General features: G+C 40.7%; 1 protein-coding gene across 5 annotated transcripts in view; it reads right to left on the bottom strand.

Annotated features, from left to right (window-relative positions):
* Positions 1-1,716: 1,716 nt before the first annotated feature.
* The window catches only part of tmem94 (transmembrane protein 94), a 49,202-nt gene continuing 32,259 nt past the window's right edge, over positions 1,717-18,659 (bottom strand). For all 5 annotated transcript variants that reach the window (XM_049563048.1, XM_049563051.1, XM_049563049.1 and 2 more), the window contains 20 exons: positions 17,167-17,340; positions 16,752-16,967; positions 16,307-16,619; positions 14,356-14,529; positions 13,861-13,963; positions 13,487-13,695; positions 13,202-13,383; positions 12,170-12,302; positions 11,177-11,292; positions 10,968-11,067; positions 10,637-10,745; positions 9,726-9,918; positions 9,557-9,634; positions 9,341-9,426; positions 9,135-9,216; positions 7,460-7,623; positions 7,151-7,245; positions 6,944-7,037; positions 6,041-6,211; positions 1,717-5,702 (listed from right to left, as the gene is read on the bottom strand). In XM_049563048.1, the coding sequence (XP_049419005.1) occupies positions 5,630-5,702; positions 6,041-6,211; positions 6,944-7,037; positions 7,151-7,245; positions 7,460-7,623; positions 9,135-9,216; positions 9,341-9,426; positions 9,557-9,634; positions 9,726-9,918; positions 10,637-10,745; positions 10,968-11,067; positions 11,177-11,292; positions 12,170-12,302; positions 13,202-13,383; positions 13,487-13,695; positions 13,861-13,963; positions 14,356-14,529; positions 16,307-16,619; positions 16,752-16,967; positions 17,167-17,340 (2,865 nt within the window). In that variant the 3' untranslated portion in view covers positions 1,717-5,629. The remainder of the gene's footprint in view (positions 5,703-6,040; positions 6,212-6,943; positions 7,038-7,150; positions 7,246-7,459; positions 7,624-9,134; positions 9,217-9,340; positions 9,427-9,556; positions 9,635-9,725; positions 9,919-10,636; positions 10,746-10,967; positions 11,068-11,176; positions 11,293-12,169; positions 12,303-13,201; positions 13,384-13,486; positions 13,696-13,860; positions 13,964-14,355; positions 14,530-16,306; positions 16,620-16,751; positions 16,968-17,166; positions 17,341-18,659) is intronic.

The following is an 18,659-nucleotide window of genomic DNA, read 5'->3' as shown; positions in this document are numbered from 1 at the left end:
CCGTTGATTTATCTATGAAGCGTAACTACAACTTAGATAATGACAATTACGCTGAAAGGTCAACCGGAAGTCTTCTTCTTTATTCTAGTTACGTTGACAGCGTGCCCATGCTCGTGCCAGCCAGTAGCCAGTCGATGCTGCTCTCGGAGCACTTTCGTCGACCGTGATTGGTTGAAGCGTACACTGCCCGTTACCCGTGCGGTTTTGTCTGAGTCATCTATGAATATTTTATGCAGTGGCGGTTCCAGCACATTTAGAGCATAGGCGACTTTTTATTGCATGTTTTACATCTTCTTCGTGGCCGAGGCACTTCAGGGGTCGGTCCCTGATTTAAATGTCTTCCAGGAAAGGTAATTGTCAAATAATCAATTTGTTGTTTTTTTTTGTTTTGTTTTGTTTTTTTGTTTTTTTTTTTATCAAAACAGCATCTAAAATCAAAATAGAGTTTATTTATAACCTGGGTATGTAATATAGCTTGTGCTTCCTTTTTATCATTTCATGTGTTTTTTATGGATGATATTAAATCCTAAATGTAATGTTTCTGTGTTAATTTAATATGCCAGGCTGAACACCAGTGTGCCAGTCTGCTTTGTTTACCTTTTTTTAAAAGAAAGAAAAATGCTTCCAGCTTTCCCCTCAGGCAAAGTCTGCAGGAATGTAAACGTATGGAAATTGTGTATAAAGGGCTCAAAAAGTCTGAGGGGGAGCCCTCATGGACTTGACGATTTGACAGTAGGGCAACCCTAAAAGTCCTCATGCACTTTGTGGAAACAGGCCTGAAATCCATGAGTCACTCTGTGCATTCCTATACCATACTACATTATATAGGATGCCATAAACTGAATTAGTATGTTCCAATACATAGTATGTGAAACGCAGTGTACCAAAAATACCAGGATGTTCCACTACAAATGCAAACAAATGACAGCTGATTGACAGCTGTCAGAAGTCGCAATGACAGATTACAGCGCATTCAAGTAAATGATGACCAGTCAAACAGTAATAATAGGAATGCTTATTGTTTAAGTGAACAAAATAATCCTAAATATTACAAACCAAAAAAAGTCCATAACTATAAAAATTAACGACGACAGAGAAGTGCAGGTGTAATTTCACTGTCACAAATATGTTAGAATCCACAATCTGTGCAGTTATAACATACACACTGCACAGCAACAACAGCAGAGCTCTCCAGGTTGATCTCCATCTATGGTGAGCTTGGTGAACAGTGTTTGTTTTATCTCCAAGGTGACAGATACAAAAGCAGGAGGGTCAAAGTGCAGGGCGTAATGTTACCAGAAAGTATTATGTCCCATTCGTGTGCTTGGTGCATGCAACAGTGTGTACTTTTTAAGGGCAGCTGCAGTAACTACTAAAAGTAAAAGAAAATGTATGTTGGAACGCATCCCTTGAGTGTGGGGATTGGGTTTGGGCCTTGAAAATTTCCTCACAAGTCACACGTTGTTTTCACAGACAGAGCAGTATTTCTCATGACGAGTAAACTGCACTTTGAGTGAGGTTGAAACGTCTCTTTAAAAACAATTATTTGTGTGCTGTATCATGAAAACACATTTGTTTCTGGTGTTACAACTCTCTCCATACAAAATTAAGAAAGTGAGTTTTACCCAGTGGATAAATGTATATTTCATACTCATCCTCTTGTTACTTTATGTAGTGCATAGTAATGTGCAACAAGATTTCAATAAAACAATAGCATAAATAAAAGAGCGTATTTATTAACATGACAATCAATACACAAGCAAATTTGTCAAAAGTCCTGAACATAGACACTTTAAAAAATACAAAATATACATTTATGTATCTTGTGAACAACTATACCGTAGTCCATCACCCCCCATCCCACCCTACAAATCCACTGACAGAGGCTTAGGCTCCAAGCATGTGCGTGATAATGTTATCAAAATGCCAAGCATCAACTCTGCAGGTTGCACTGGAGGCCTGCTTACATATAGTATGAAGTCCATGCTTGACTGAGTCCATTTGTGTCGTGAACAAAACAGTAGAACTATAGATAACATGTACATCGATCAAGACAGGGCATTCACTGGATCTTAGTCATGCAGCATTGTCCACGTGTTTGTCATGAGATAAAACACAAGTATGAAACAGGGCCAATAAAAAATAAAATCTCATGTTTTCTTGCATTGTGATAGTTGTCTGAAAACCTTCAGTAGTTTCATGCCGACTATTGACTGTCTTGCAGAAAGTGATCGCCAGTAGTGCCATAGACCACTTCTTCACCTCTTCATGTACACCCGAACTTTAAATGTGGAACTCAAAGGAGCATTTGTAGCAATGGAATAACTAAAACAGGCACATGTATAAAAGCGATTAGAGGTTAAACAGGGCTGTAGCCATGATATGAAAGATACTGATGTCATAAGTCCCCCATCACCACCACAAAAAATTAAATAAATAAAATGTTGGCATTATTTAAATTTTCCCTGTTTTATCTATTCTGGTTATCTATTCTGGTTCTGGTGTGAAAAATGCTGGATCAACCTCTAACATGACCTCATGACCTCAGTGTTGTTAATGGTGGCTACAGACCAGAAGCTCAACCCCAGATTTAATGTTTGATGCTATCTTTAAATAAAAACTACAAGAGGACAAAAATCAAGGCCGGATAACTAACCAACATATCTCAGAACTTCAGGATCCCCACAAGCCCCAGTTTCACTGTGTCCATCAGTTTGTGGTCAATTGACTGACTGCAAACTTGTTTAGAATAGGGGTGAGTGATATGGATACAATCCTCTACCACAACTGTTTGTTCCAGAGGAAAATATTCTAAAAATGGAATAAAAACTATAAGTTCTGACTTGATTCCCACATAAATAAAATCTGAAAAGAGTATCAGCTAAATCCTATATTACAGTATATATCAATATTAGGGTATAATACATTTTCTGGAAATGAAATTGGCTCATTTTTTGCCCCAAGACCTCCTAGTGATTAATCCAGCACTGACAAGAATTACCTTCATTGTTTCATTTGTATCAATAAAGTTTTTAGGAGTGACATAAAGCATGTTATTTTGTTCTTAACTAATGTATTACCAATAAATTCCATCAGCCCACTTGTCTACAGTAGCAATATCAAAATCATGTCCTTCTTAAATCATTACCATAAATAAGGTTGGTTTGACTGAAAATGAACGTCAGTGATACAGACGTCTGCTGCCAATGCTGCACATGAACTGAAGTAATTGAACACAGTAGACTAATGGGGACACTTGAAGGTGATCAGGAAATAAATCTCTGGTATATGAAGGTCAGCAGATCAAATATAAAAATGTGGGATAATCAATGACATCTGCTTAACTTTTCATTTCTACACTTTAAAACAACATTATCCTGAGCTCCTGTCAGTCGAGGCGTTGAGAACTGAAACAGCCAGACAGGCTGAGAAGAAAGGCAACTTAATGATATGAAGCACCTTTCAGAAGACTCTGGTATGTTAGCATACCAGAATAAACGTCATTATATATTCAGTGAATCCACTGCTTCGGGAGGGACTTGCTAAGATCACTGCACAGCTAACTGCGTGGTTTCAAAGTAGCATGCTGGCACATTCTTCAGTTGGATAAATGTGTATACAGTATACGTCAAATGTAGGTATGCATGTAAAAAAACGTGACTGATCCAATTTATTCCACAATCTTCAGTCCTTAATGTGTTACAGCAGGCTTGGCTTAGCTCAGGAATTTAGTAACAGCAACGTTGTTGTTCTAAAACACAATAAGATAATAGAGAACTTTGTCTTGCAGGCGATCACAGTGAAGAAAATGTGGCTCAAAGGCTCAATGACTGAATGTAACTTTCTTTGTCACATTTTTTTCAGAGGTAGTGTTACACTCTATTCTGTAGTTGCCAAGCAATAAACAAGGTGTTTACCTTGTTACATATGGAGCCCCAAAGTTGTCAATATTAAATACATTAAAAAAAAATAAATAAAATTATATATTTATATCATTATCTATATATGTATATGTATATATGTATCTATATATATATATATATATATATATATAAATATATATACATACATACATACATACACACACACACAAACACACACATACACATATGTAAATGAACAATCAATTTGTTAATTAATAAAATGTTTTAGTAGTAACTAACAATGTAGTAATTGAGTTTGGAAATAATTTTAGCTGGTGCCGCTAACACTGTCTCTTCACTTTGATGCTCAGTAATAAACAAAGCTCACAACACCGCCTAGCTAGTTAGCCAGCTAGGTAAGTAGCATGTGCAGCCTTGTTAAGCTACATAATTAAAAGGACATGCTGAGTTTTGTGTCTGCGTACTGTGTCTAATAAGAGCAGCCGCTACATAGCTGATTCAGAATTACTTTGATATTGTTGCTTTAGCTAACAGTAGCTACCTGGCTAAATTTGGTAGCAGTTGTTGAGCTTGCTAGCAATTTTAAAATATAATCTTGCAAATCAAGGAAGTAGCAGTCTGGCATAGCACCATTTAGTTTTGTGTAAAACTGCTCAGTGAACTACATCTCTCGTCTCGCACGATATATGTCATCAACAATAGCTAGCTAGCTAGCTAAATAATTGAGCTGTGTTCCACACACAAATGTAGCATTATCTTACCTGAAACCAGCAACACCTGGTCTTTCTATCAGTCGGGAAGTGAAATAATAAGAGAGAACCGTCATTTGTCTCAGTACATATTTGTACTAAACACACAACGCATCAGAGCTTCAGCGATAGAGAAAGCTATAACGTCACTTACGCCACCTGAGTAATTTTTCTAATGAAGTATTTTCACAGTCTTATACTTTAACAGCTTTGGGACCAACTGTGACTTGTAAAATATATTTTTATATTGACAAACATTTGTGTAATTTTTCAAACAGGATCAAAAAATTATGCCCCCCCCATGGTGGCCCACCAGTAGGGGAGGGGCATTGCCTCTCTGTCATCAAATAAAAACAGATTTACTCTGGATTAAATTACTGTTGTTTATGTGATTATCTTTTTTTTTTTAACATGATTAATTAATATTGAACACTCTGGGGCTCCGTAGATACTTTTCTTTTCAGCCCTATGTGTTTTTCTGTGTTTGATATTATATTATTATATTATTCGTGATATTAAAATTAACTTTACTAAAACATCCTTTGTTTGGGCTTGGGGGGCATTTCTGAAAACGAGAGTAACCATGCACAAGTCTCTCAGAGGTGGAGAACAGTTTGTGATAGTGAGAAAGCATAAACCTCTTCAGAAAACATTCTTCATGCTGTTAAAACTAACTAAAACCAGACAATAAATAGTTGCCTTTTTTGGCTCTTCTCTATTAAATGGAAATGAATGCTTTGGAATTTTCCCTGCCCTTCAGATAACTGATTAAACATCAACTCTCTTAAGAAAAACAGACCCAGGAGCTTCAACATTCGTGTCATAAAGCCCCCACTGTGACATTTGGTTGATATCTGCTCCACCTGATAGTTGCAGTGCTGTTGGGCTGAAGTGTTAACGGAGGGTTCTGCAGTGTTTGCACCCAGCCCTTCCCTGGTTTCCAGAACTTATAGTTCCCAGTATTGCCACAACACCAATTTCCTCACAGCAAACACATCAGAATGGAGAATTCATCCCCAGCTTTGTTTCAAACTGCAGCTTCTGTCTCTTCTGGTAGCGAACTCGCACCCTGAAATGAACAGAGGGGACAAATCAGAGCTCATGATTACGACAGGGATACAATCTGCTGTATTTTTCCTGCTTCACAAAACGTCCCTGCTCTGCATCACATGACAGAAAATCAAACACTGATCTGATTACTAAATAATCCTAAATAATCCACACTGATCCTGCTGCCCCCTCCCAGCTTCTTTCTGCCATGTGTTGCTCAAGAATCTACCATGAGTCCAAATCACTGAGTCAGTGGGTTCAACACATTTACACTATTCCTCTTTAATTCCTTTCTCCATCACTACTTATCCATCTAGAACAGATCTGTCCTACTTCCCTCTGTGTCTGGTTTCATACCGTATCTCGTGTAGCTTCACCACTTCGTTGACCACCACCACCAGCAGCGGGGACAGAGAGGCCAGCAGCCAGGCCAACAGGGGTATGTCACTCAGGTTAAAGGTCAGGAGGCTGCCCTGGTCCCGCCATAACTGGTAATCCACTGTGGCCTGAACAACCTGGCTGAGCAGACTGGAGGAGAGAACAGTGTGAGGGTTGATAGGGAAATGTATACAGAAAGGCTCAAGAAAGTAAAGCTATTTGATTTGGTGCATTTCACTAAAATAAATACTGCAACACATAACAAAAAATAGCAACTACTACGCTGCTCTGAATTGCTTTTCGGCCTGTTCGTGAAGTTGAGCATTACACAACAGTAAAAATAACAACAGAAGGGCATACTCATCTGCTGCAGAGCCATGTACACAGCTCTTCTCTACAGCCATTGGGATAGGAGTGTATATTCTATTTTTAGCGGGTTTTCCCATGTTTAAAAAACCTGTTTGCACATGCTTATTCTGCTCAGAGGTAAATCAGGATCTTTTATATACTCTATGTATGTGCAATTTTATGGCACTATAAGTCGGTGGAAGTAGCAGATCGTTAAAGATCAAGTCAATAAGTCTTAAGATGTCGTGTACAGAATGTATAAAACCAGCTTTTTGTGAGTGCAGACTTGGCAATTAAAAGATGTGCAACACAGTACAGCTGTAGAAGCTGGGTTTTTCTTTCATACGCAGTTGGGAGATGTTTAAAACAGGTTTAGGCTCCTTGAATGAGCTGAGAAATGTGAAAGGGAAATTTAAGAAAGGAATTGAGAAAGCTGTAGTAATCTAAATTATATGAAACATAAGCACAACCAAACTTTTATTCTGTGGAGCAGAAGTATAACTTAGCAACTATCCAAAGGAGCTGAAGACTTACACCACAGGTACAGTGAGACACCACCAGGTGTTGCTGATGGGATTCTTTCTCCACAGAGGCTGAGATCTGTGGACGTAGCTGAGGGAGATCACCACTAAAAATATGAAATCGAAGACAAACAGAAGAAAGGGGTTGATGTGAATAATGATAAAAACACAGGCGACTTTGAATATTACTGATTGTGCAGATGGTAGAGTGAGGTTCCACCTGTGTGTAAGACCAGGAACCCTGCCATGACCTTCTGAGTCAGCAGCAGGCCATTGGACAGTTCACTGAACCAGTGAGGAGCGTCAGCTGAAGAGCTGCAGTCACACACACAAACTATTGATTAAATAGATGAATAAAATCTGTATTTTCCATCAGATGTGACTTTCAGTTAGCTGTAAGAAATCATTCATTTTCAGCATCAAATCATTCTAAAATTAACAGTGATACCTTCAAACAAGCTGTCAACAAACAAACCTATGAATAAACAGTTGGTGGCTTCTGACAGGGGGACTGCAGACTTTCTCCTACCTGGCTGTGAGTATATGAAGGCAGTTGACAGTGGTGTTGTCAGCTAAGGTGGAGTTGCTGCTTCTGAGGCAGAGCTCCTGCAGGGTGAACCCAAAGGCCAGCAGGTAGGCACACACTGTCAGGCCAAACTTCAACAGGAAACAGCCAAGGAAGTAGTTCTGGGTCTGGTCAAAGAGGACAGATAACATGATGATGATTTACAGCCTTCAGTCTGTTTAGTAAAAGATGCAGATCAGTGGCAGGAACTTCTTATTCATTAATATTAGGGCAGAACAGAATGTCATGTTTTACACTGAACAAAAATATAAACGCACCACTTTTGTTTTTGCTCCCATTTTTCATGAGCTGAACTCAAAGATCTAAAACATTTTCTATCCACACTAAAGACCATTTCCTCACAAATACTGTTCACAAATCTGTCTAAATCTGTGTTAGTGAGCACTTCTCCTTTGCCGAGATAATCCATCCCACCTCACAGGTGTGGCATATCAAGATGCTGATTAGACAGCATGATTATTGCACAGGTGTGCCTTAGGCTGGCCACAATAAAAGGTCACTCTGAAATGTTCAGTTTTATCACACAGCACAATGCCACAGATGTCACAAGTTTTGAGGGAGCGTGCAATTGGCATGCTGACTGCAGGAATGTCCACCAGAGCTGTTGCCTGTGAATTGAATGTTCATTTCTCTACCATAAACCGTCTCCAAAGGCGTTTCAAACAAATTGGCAGTACATCCAACCGGCCTCACAACCGCAGACTACGTGTAACCATACCAGCCCAGGACCTCCACATCCAGCATGTTCACCGACTCTTGTTTGGTTGAAATAAACCCTTAATTTACAAAGACAGAAGTGAAGATATGCTGGCTCTATACACGCTAAAATTGCTGTTAATTTAAATGGAGTCTGGTAGAATTGGTGTTTCTGGTTAAACAAAAAGGATGTCACTCTTTAACAAGCAGGCTGACCTCTGTAGGGATCCTTTCCATAAGTTGTCACAGGCTTAAAATAATAACCTGAGCCTGTCAATGGCAAAAACAAGCACTTAAAGTTGACATGCCTTGACGTGGTTACATGGCAGCAGTTTCGCTGCTGTTGGTTGACCATACTGGGATATCACCTTCACTAAAATGGGACGTACAGATGGAGGGGCAGACAAGCAGAAAACACAATGCCTCTGGCAACAGCTGTTGCTAGTGCAGAGGCATAAAAATGTGGCGGTTATTAACAACCATATTAAGAGACATAAACAGAATGTATTTGGGAATATAACAACAATGATAGATAATGCATTCATTATTATATTGTAAGAAATCAAAATAATTTACTAGCAATAGAAACTAATTTTTCAAAAGCAAATAACTTGTAGAGTAGATAAAGAAAAGATAATTAACAGCATTCAAAAGAAGGCAACTGAGGTAGAATAGATGTGGAAGTGCAGGCATACATTATTTATCTTTATCAAAAGCCTCAAAAGAGCAGAAAGAGCAACTGTTTGTTGTCTGTGCTATTGTTCATTACTTAAATTATTACTAGTAAAGTGTTATTTTGAAATATTTTTGGTTTAAAGAAGTTTCCAGTATCACGATACAGTGTGTACAGTGTAATACACTGGTTACCATGTGTTACAGATGAGCAGTAGATGTGAAAGGTTTGACTGATTTGTGATCCTACCTTCCTTGGAATTGCATCTAGGTTCTTCCCTGTGGCAACTGTCATCACTGAACTATCTGGTGGCTTCCCCAAAAAAGACACACTATGAACACAACACAAACACACCATTAGTATGACACCCTGTATGGCACAGCAAAATAACACTGTTATTAGTTTGTAGATTTATAGTATGCACAGTGTGTGTGTGTGTGTGTGTGTGTGTGTACCTTAGCAGTGGGCAGCTGAAGCAGGACAGCCAGAGGATGTCAGTGGTGTTCATGGGAGGAGGGAGCTGAGCTAGACAGGCAAAGAACTGCAGACATACACCAGGGCTTTTCATTTATATATTCATTATCATAAATGTATGTAAATGACACAAGTATTTTTACATCAACATCTAGGCGAGGGCAGCGTCAACATCAATATGACCTCTCCTCTCTCACCTGGATGATGACCAGACTGAGCTGACACTGCAGCAGGAAAAGGAAGCACTTGCGGATGCCGTACACTGTGTGTCGTGCCTGGAACAGATTCACCCAAAGACAGATTCATTAATACATTTGATTACCTGCTCTGACTCATTGAGTGTGTGTGAGTGAGTGTGTGTCTTACCTGCTCTATGAGCTTGACCATGCTGACACTCTCTCCCTGGTGGAAGGTGGCAGAGCAGCCCAGACTGTTGAGCTGTCCGGAGAGCCTCAGAGGTGACAGACCTTCAGCGTCTCTGTCGTTAAAACCTCCTCCGGTGGCATAGCCGAACGTCTCCCACGAACACTGAGAGGGGTACAGAGGGTCCAGAGCGATGCTGTGGAGGGAAGAAGTGGATAATTCACAAGTGGACAAATCAGGATTATACTCGCCTGCCCTTCAAGGGTTAGTACACCCAAGTTACAAGAATACATTCTTTCACTTACCTCTTGCAGAAAAAAAACATGCAAAACTTTTTTTTTTTTTGTCTCCACAGTCGTACAATTTGTTTTTGTATTAAAAGATGACACTTAAAGTTTCAACAACATCTCTAACAAATTATATAAAGCGATGCCACTAAATGCAAAAACTGCAAAGTGGAAGTGAGACTGCAGCTACAAGCCTGAGAAACTCAGCATACTTGTTCTTGGCATTTCAATCTGTAAAAAAAAAAAATTCACACTGAATGGGATCCAGGAATCTTGCTAGAGGGAGTGTGGATCTGCACTGGACATTTTTAACATTTTGCCATTTCTCTTCATTCCTTTTTTTTCCCCAATAAGGCAACTGCATTTAAATTCCTCTGACAGACTGCAGACTGGGAAAACAAGATTCTTAAAAAAAAACACAGTCCACTGTATTGGGTAGGTAAAAATCTCAGAGACAGATATATCAAAAACCTGAATAAGAATTACCCAAACTATCTGCATGGCTAGATACCACTAAAAATAATTAAGGAAATATAGCTTTCAGTTGGATTCCAAAAATTTATTTAGGAACATTAATATCATCATGAGTTTTAATTGATAGGATGTACTATATTACTGTGTGTATACCTGAGGTCACTCTGTAGGAACAGGCGGCTGTTGCGGAAATTGGCGGAGCTTCCCAGACAGCATGTAACCTCCCTGTTCTCCTGCATGATCTTTATCATCTCACACATGGCTGTGAAAAAAACACCCATTAATGTCAATATCACTATGAAGCAAACGGTGAGTTTATCTGGGAAAGAGACGTTCAGACATTCAGATCATTTCTCTCCAATGAATAGGCCTCATTAATTGACACTGCTATCATGACTTTTCCTCATGAGAATTTACTTCAGTCTTGAGGGGCAGATGGAGACAACAGAGGGAAACATGGTGTATAAACAGAGAGGAGACTCACTGTCAGGGGTGCAGTCAGTGAAGAGTGGCACCAAAAGAGGCACATTATCAATGTTCTTCAAATGAGGACGAACCTGGTGGATACCACGAGGTAGCTTGGCCTGAGGAAGAGCAGGGACAGAAAAACAGGAACTCAGGAATAATGTTACTTACTGTGTTTAAGAGAGATGTGAGCAGAAGCTTTGCTGGTTTCAATAAAGATACTGTTACCCTGTTGCAGTCCTCCAGAAAGCTGGGCACATCGCTGTCTGTGGGCTGGAAACTGGCCAGGTCAGAGTGGGCTTCCTCCTCTGGTAGCAGCGGACCTTCTGCTTCATCCCGAGAATCTGTGGCAAACATGAGGAGAGCGGTGTGAAGTTTGAGATATTCTCAAAAACCCTTATTTTAGAACTAGCTTTCACAGAGATTACTTGTTGAGGCTGGAAAGTCAAAATTGATACAGAACAAGAGATGTTTTTTATTCCACGCATTCTTCTTCCTTGTCAAAACCTGCTGCCAACATAACCCACAATGCAATTCAACTGTCGAAAGCTGGTTCTGCGATTCAGGTGTGTTATGTTTTCAAACTTGTAGTCTTTTTCACATATAGCGAACTCCCTGAAGCCCAGTGTACACTGTGTGATTTTGGGGTTTCCCAGATGAAAGATGACCAATGTCTTACGCTGCACAGTGAGAGGTTCAAGGATCGCTGTTGTCACAGCAATCAAAGACAGCCTGGGATAAAATTCTGACAGTGTCAGAAATTTGGGATGACCATCTCACCGTGTGACTGCTTTTCTGACCTACATCTGCTAACCAACCAATAGAAGTGCAGTTTGAAATGACACACTGGCACTACACCCAAACAAACATATGGATAGCAACTTGCCATGGAGAGGGCACTGTCTTCGTACAGTCTACATATATCAAACTTGATGTCATACCGAAGTTTATCAGATCCATGTCGCACAATGTAGCTTAGACTAAACTTATAAGATTGCTAAAATCTCTAAGTCTGTAGGATGCTTAACACCTATAAATGATCTAATGTGTTCAATCAGTAGAGCTTCCCTTTAAGCATTTAAGTCCTGAGACAAACTATAAACAGCTTCTTTGAAAATCCACGCTGAAGGGCAAACTGAACCTGCAGTCAGTAGAAGAGTCATGTAGTGCATCCCTGTTGTAAATGGAATAAAATGAAGTTTTTACAAACACGTCTGGTACCTTGGTTCAGGTCTTCATGCAGGGAGCCCTGACTGGGGCTGGATGGAGCTCCATCACAGGGACTGTCTCCATTTGGGGTCAGAGAGATGTGACAGTTCCAGCCTGTCTCTAAACCCATCTTCTCTGCAAAAACCTGCACAGACACAGAAGGAGCCACATAAACAAGTTCTCTCACTCTTTCTGATGCACTGTATCCTGCTGCTTGGGACATTTTGTACAGATTTTCCAAAGCATGTATCTTATTGTTTGTATACACTTTCTACATGTACATATTTTCATTCCCTTGTGTCTTAATATGTACTACCAATGATTCTTGCACTGCGTCTGTGGAGCAGCTTAGCCGATCTAAGTTTCTCACCTAAAACTGTTTTGTTTTTTCATTTTTAATGATGGGATCTTAGCATTTTTACTAAGATACATAGTACTACTGCTAACAATTGACTGATCCTAAGTCCCGCACCCCCTGAGTTACTGTTGCTAGGTTGAACAAGCTTGACAAAGAGAAACATGGTGATGCCAGTTCTGTTCAGCCGGGTGCCGCAGTGTTTATTAGTTTCTGGGCCTCAGGCAATATGCTTCAAGAAGCTGACAGCCAGGACTACAGTGTGTGATGGAAGGATGAATTCATGATCTTAACTTTTATGTACAAGGCAAAACAACATTGAGGCTAGAAGCAGGGACCGAGGATGACGAGAATATCGGTAAACATTTCTCCTGCAATGCCGGGTATGTGTCCCCTCTTCTTCTGAGGTAAATAACGTAATCTATATATTTATTAATGACTACAGACTGTGGTGCCGACCTAACATTCGTCTCTCTTTACTGTAGAAATTTACTTAAAAATATGTCAGCAGCCAACCTATCTGTCCTTTTCCAAATCTCTTCTGTGTCTTTAACCGCCTAAAATACACAAGGTCAAGCACTGGGTGATACATTTCATGCCCTGAGGCCAGTGTGTCATACTGAGATCACTGTGGCCAAACTAAGCACCTAGATACTATCCAAAGTTCATATGAGCTCATGTGTGTTTACCTTGCTGCGGAGCTCATCCTCCATGGAAAAGTAAACAAACCGGATACAAGCTGTGACGAGGGCATCTATGAGCCGGACTGTGTCCAGCCTCGCCTGGAACTGGGAGGACACCATGCCCATGAAGATCTGCCCACTGAGGGCCTGAACACAGTCCTCGCGCTCCACACCCTCACCTATACCCTCTGGAGACATGACGGGGACAGGCAATGACAGGAAAAGATGAATGTAAATTATGTAAGTTACATCATCACTGTAACTATACGTCGCTCTGTCAGAAACTCATACCGTCAGAGCTCCAGCTGTTCCTGCACGAGTTGTGTTTGATGGGGGTGGTGGAGGGCAGCTCCACTCCAGAGAAGAGGCAGGGACCAGGGGCCAGCTCCACACACTTCCCATTCAGCTGGCTGGACAGAGATACTTGCATTGGCTTGTAGGCAAATGCTGAGCAGTAACCTGACAGACAGGCACGCTGGTAGAAGTCCAGAACCTTCTTTCTGTAACAGGAGAAGAGACGGGTGAAACAAAAAAAAAGAGTTACAAATGGACAGAATGCTAGTAACATGGATGATATCGACAAGAAGTTCATTTCTTTGACACTTCATGTTTGAGTGAAGATTTAAAGCAGTGAAAGTGAAAATGATGAGTGTGAGACATTGCACCTGTCTGAGCCCGAGAGGGGATAGATGTCAGTTCCATCCCAGAAGTCAGTGCAGGCCTCCAGGATGAGGTCGGCCGAGCCGTGCGACAGCATCTGGACGTTATCTGCAACAGAAAGGTCAGTGTGAATAAGACTGGCTTTAAAACAAGTCAGAAGAAAAAGGGACATTCTTTCATGACGATTACACTATCGACTTATTGTATGATATATGGACACGATCAATTTCCTGACCTTGACACTGCCCGTTGTTTTTATATGCGTGTTTTCATAAGAGTGTCATCAATGTTTAAGCCATCATGAAGCCAGAATAAATAGCAGGATTTTAACGACCATTGTAAGACTTGGCTGCAGCCATTCTAAAGATTTTCATCTTTCAAACTGACACTTAAAAGATGACACAGCGTAGCTTACTGGTAGCCTGCAGCTGCACCTTTGGACTGGAAGAAGTACAATTCTTCAGCATGACATGTGTAGACTGAAGTGTGTGTGGACTCACTGGAGGAAGAGTCTCGTACGAACAGGGAGATGAGGTGGGAGATGGGAGGCTGGCGTTTGGTGAAGTAATGAAGGCGGCGGGAAGTGAACTCCTTAGTCTTCTCTCCTGATGGCAGCTGGTACAGAGCCAAGTGGTTCTCCTGTTTAAACAGCTCCCTCGCACCAGGAGTGAACCCTGATACACACACACAGAAAAGACAAGAGCTGTTATCTGTATATCTATCTAAATAATTTGATCCAGTACTGAAAAATCATGTTTCTGCACACAAACCATCAAATTTAAAGAGAGAAAAAGAGTTTTTCCTGCATAGAGAATTACAAGGCAGCTGCCTCTATCAATTTCCATCCCACCTTCAGCTCTCAACAAAGCCCTGGCTCTCTAATTGATAACTTTGATTACTCTGATTTTATGTCATCATCTGGAGTTTGCAAATGGCAGGTGCCTGTGAACTAGGGCTGCACCTAACGATTAGTTTTTCATCAATTAATCTAACTTTTATTTTTTCAATTAGTTGACTAATCATTATTTTATATTGTTCTAAACATTATTTTGTTATTACTTAATTAATATAACAATTCATTTACCCTAAAATAAATATTAAAAAAACTTGCCTCATAAATATTTACATATTTTATTCAATCATCTTTCTTAAAAACAATGACAATAGCTGCATATTTTAAATTTGTCAAATTCCCACGTCACTGTTGTGTTATGATAATATTGATAGTAATAATAGGCCCTCTGTGTCAGATACCCGATCAGAAAGTCATGGACCTCAATTTCAGTAGGATTGCTGTGGCACATTAATTAATTTAATCACTATGTCATAGCAATCTTCAACCTGAACTGTGGAATCAGTATTTTTTTTTAAGTACGACTTTAAACTTAAATGATCATGACATGGATTTATTTCATCACTGGAGTCATATGCAGTGTAGATAATTACTGGAAAATGTATTTTTGCATCAGTATGGGGCGAGGAATGTAACTGGAACAATTTACAGAATGTAACAGAAGTGACAGACTGTAACATCGGTCTGTACAGTTAGCTCAAGCTGTTTTCTCACTCGTGTGCCTCTTAAAAGTAAAGAGAAAACAGAAAACACCTAAATAACGACAGAAGACTGTGCATGCTGTAACATTAGCTGCGGTGCCAAATATAGGCTACTGATAAAAGCAAATAATTTAAATTAGGAAGTAAATTAATCAAAATGAAATATGAAAATAGGACATAAAACTGTCTTATATTACAATTGCTTTAATTTTTTCCGTACTTCCAAAACAGGAGGAGATCTACATTTGCCGGCAGAATCAAATTGTTTTACAAGATATTCAGTATATCAGTATTTGTCATGTTCTCAGTCTCAAACATACTGTAGCTTAACCAGGTTATGTGATCTGCTACTTCAGGACACGTTAATAAGAAACATTAGTGGGATCACTACAGAAAATTGCAGATAAACCTATAATATCTGTGGATTCACACAATCAACACAACTGTAACAGTAACAGTTTGGACCAGCGAAGGAAATTTCTGCTCCAAAGTGACTCACAGTTCTGTCAGGTGAAATACCCCCATTCCAGTACAATAATGCAACACTGCAGCAAGTTGTGGCTTTACTTTATCATTAAAGCCATGCGAGTGATAGATCTTTGTTCACAGTGCTCAGACATTTACTCTAGGGATGGGACTTTCTTCTCAGATGAAACTTATCCATAATTCATGCTGCGTGGGTTGACACTCAGATTAGATTTTCCTGCTGAAGAAAACTTCAGAGCTGAAATCACAGTGCCAGACCGTCTGAATAACATCAGCCTGATTGCTGTGTCCTCGTAGGACCTAAGAAAAATTCAAACTATGGGGCAAACCAGGCCATGGTATAAAAAAAAACTTGCTTTAAACTGGCTAGATGTGAAAGCAGCACTGAAAGCAGCATCATTCCACACTCACCTATGAGTCTGGAGAGCTCGCAGAGCCCCCAGGGGACGTAGACGGGCAGCACGGTGCCGTGGCTCTCCTGCAGAGCCAGGTTGGACAAGTGGTCAGAGAAGCGGCAGAGCTGCTGGGTGACACTGGCGTTGCAGAGGTTCAGCATGATGTTGAGGCCCAGCGGCTTGAGGGACGGCAGGTGGCATTGCCAGGAGAGGTCGTCAAACTGGATGCTGGCGGGGTTCTGCTGGTCCTGCGACAGGCTCAGCATCTCCAGGTGGTAGTCACACACAAAGTCATCAGCCTCCGCCTCTGGGCAGCCCATTGCAAAGTCCTGGAGACATATGAGACAGAAATGATAGGACCTAAAACATCACAGCACAGCAGAAATCATGACTTCAAACAAAACTGTCACTTGTTTCTTAACTATCTGATACAGTCAAGACGTTTCATTTCTAGGTATTACCTGGACCTGGTCATCCTCGCCTCCCTCGGTGTCATGGCTGAAGCTCACGTTGGATCCAGAGTGGTGTTTGGTGCGAGTGTGTGCAGGCTGGCAGGCGCGCCGCGCCCGAAATGTGTCAGATGAGCGAGCAGTGTCATGTGATGTCTCACTGGGTTCAGGCCCATCCCCCACCTGGGGCTCTGCTGGTAGACAGAGCAGAGCCTCCGCCTCCTGGGCCTGTCAGGGATGGATACAATGTTGTGTATTATCAGCTGATCAATTCCTGATGCCTATAGTCAGTTTCTACTTAAAATAACAGATCACATGCCATACCGCTCTCTGTATTTTTTAAAATTAATTTACAATCCCCACCGCCAGGCTGCTACTAAGGCTAAAAGCAGCCTGAGAAAACACACACGCACACACACGCACACACCTCATCCCTGTCATCATCTGTCTCCACCCGGCAGTAGGAGCTGACTGACAGGTCGTCTCTGAGATCATCCTGGCTGTTGTGAGGTGGCTCCACCCGTCCACTGAAGAACAGCACAGTCTCTGGACTGGGGTTAGGCCACGACAGGATCCCCTGCTTGTCCACACAACACAGCACCTAAAATACATACACACAGAAGATTTACAACCTACACACATAATATAGTTCCTAAGTGCATGTATGTAAGTATATTAATTGTTTGTCATTGAACAGCTACTGCAGTCAGACAGACATTGTTTTAAGTCAGTCAAAAATAACTGCAACCTCCACCCGATTTCACGCTGCACGCTGTGTGTAGTTCTCCCCACAGGGTGCAGCAGTTAACAACACAGCTCAGTAAAAGGAGATGGTTTGTTTGATGAAGAGTTGGGAGGTGTGCAGTATCCAACAGCTCACTGTGGCTCCTCCTCACTGACCCCATTACTCCATTACTGCAATATTTAATGGACGCATTTTTGTTCAACAATCACAACAATGGTCAACACTAACACTTGTGACAAAAACATCACATTTCCTGTGACTGCTTCACAATAAAAGACACCCCAATGTTGAGCCAGTTGAAAACTTAATGTCAACTAGCAGCAGTAAATGTTTTGAGTGCATTAACAGTACTGATACCACTGTAGGAGAGTCAACAGTTAACAGTGAGGCTGATATCAGTAACATAAATTATAAACAGTAATGTTGGATTACATGCTGCATTGTTTCCTGTTTATTCCTTGTGTGTGTGATTGCAATTTGAATCCTGCGCTGGAATGGCGGACTCCGCCACTAACAATGCTAACTTTTATAGTGAGAGGTAATTTCTTAATGTCAATATACTTGTTTAAAATAGTATTTATTAGGGATGTCATTTTCAGTTGATTTCACTTTCAAAATCTTGACAATCTTTGACTGGTAACTAACCAGTAATTTTTTAAGAAAAACACACAAAATGAGGTCAAATATAAGAGGCCTTTTTTTTTGTATGGTGCTCCACTGACTCAGTGAACTTTAGCGCCACACCATTACAAGGTAGTGAAATTTTAATGTTTTGTGTGGTAATGTGTTGCCTTAATTTTATTTTCTGTTGGCTTTGCTGACAGACAGCTAGTTAGCAGTGTTAGGGGACATAGTGCCCACTGCCTACCCTCTGGTCTCCTCTGGTTAGTTAACATTAGTCTCTGCCACTCTGCACTGCACCAGCTGGGTCGGGTGGGAGCCGGCTAGCAGTGTCACTTATTCGCAATTCCAGCTGGTAACGCTGTCCCGGTGGCTAGACAATGTTGCTGAAGACACATGGTGGCCACGCTCTCCAGTTGCCCCAGTGAGTAAGCAGCTTTATTTTGAGCCACAAAACCCCTTTGCATCATTTTCAGATTGTCTTCACGTGAAAACAACATCTGTTTTCTGTTGCTGTGAAAGGTGCTATGTAGATATTCAGTGTGGACCTGGAT

Source organism: Epinephelus fuscoguttatus, linkage group LG20 (genome assembly GCF_011397635.1).
Source record: "Epinephelus fuscoguttatus linkage group LG20, E.fuscoguttatus.final_Chr_v1".
NCBI classification, from domain to species: Eukaryota; Metazoa; Chordata; class Actinopteri; order Perciformes; family Serranidae; genus Epinephelus; species Epinephelus fuscoguttatus.
The sequence above is the reverse complement of the archived record's forward strand: the minus strand, read 5'-3'. Positions and strand labels throughout refer to the sequence as shown.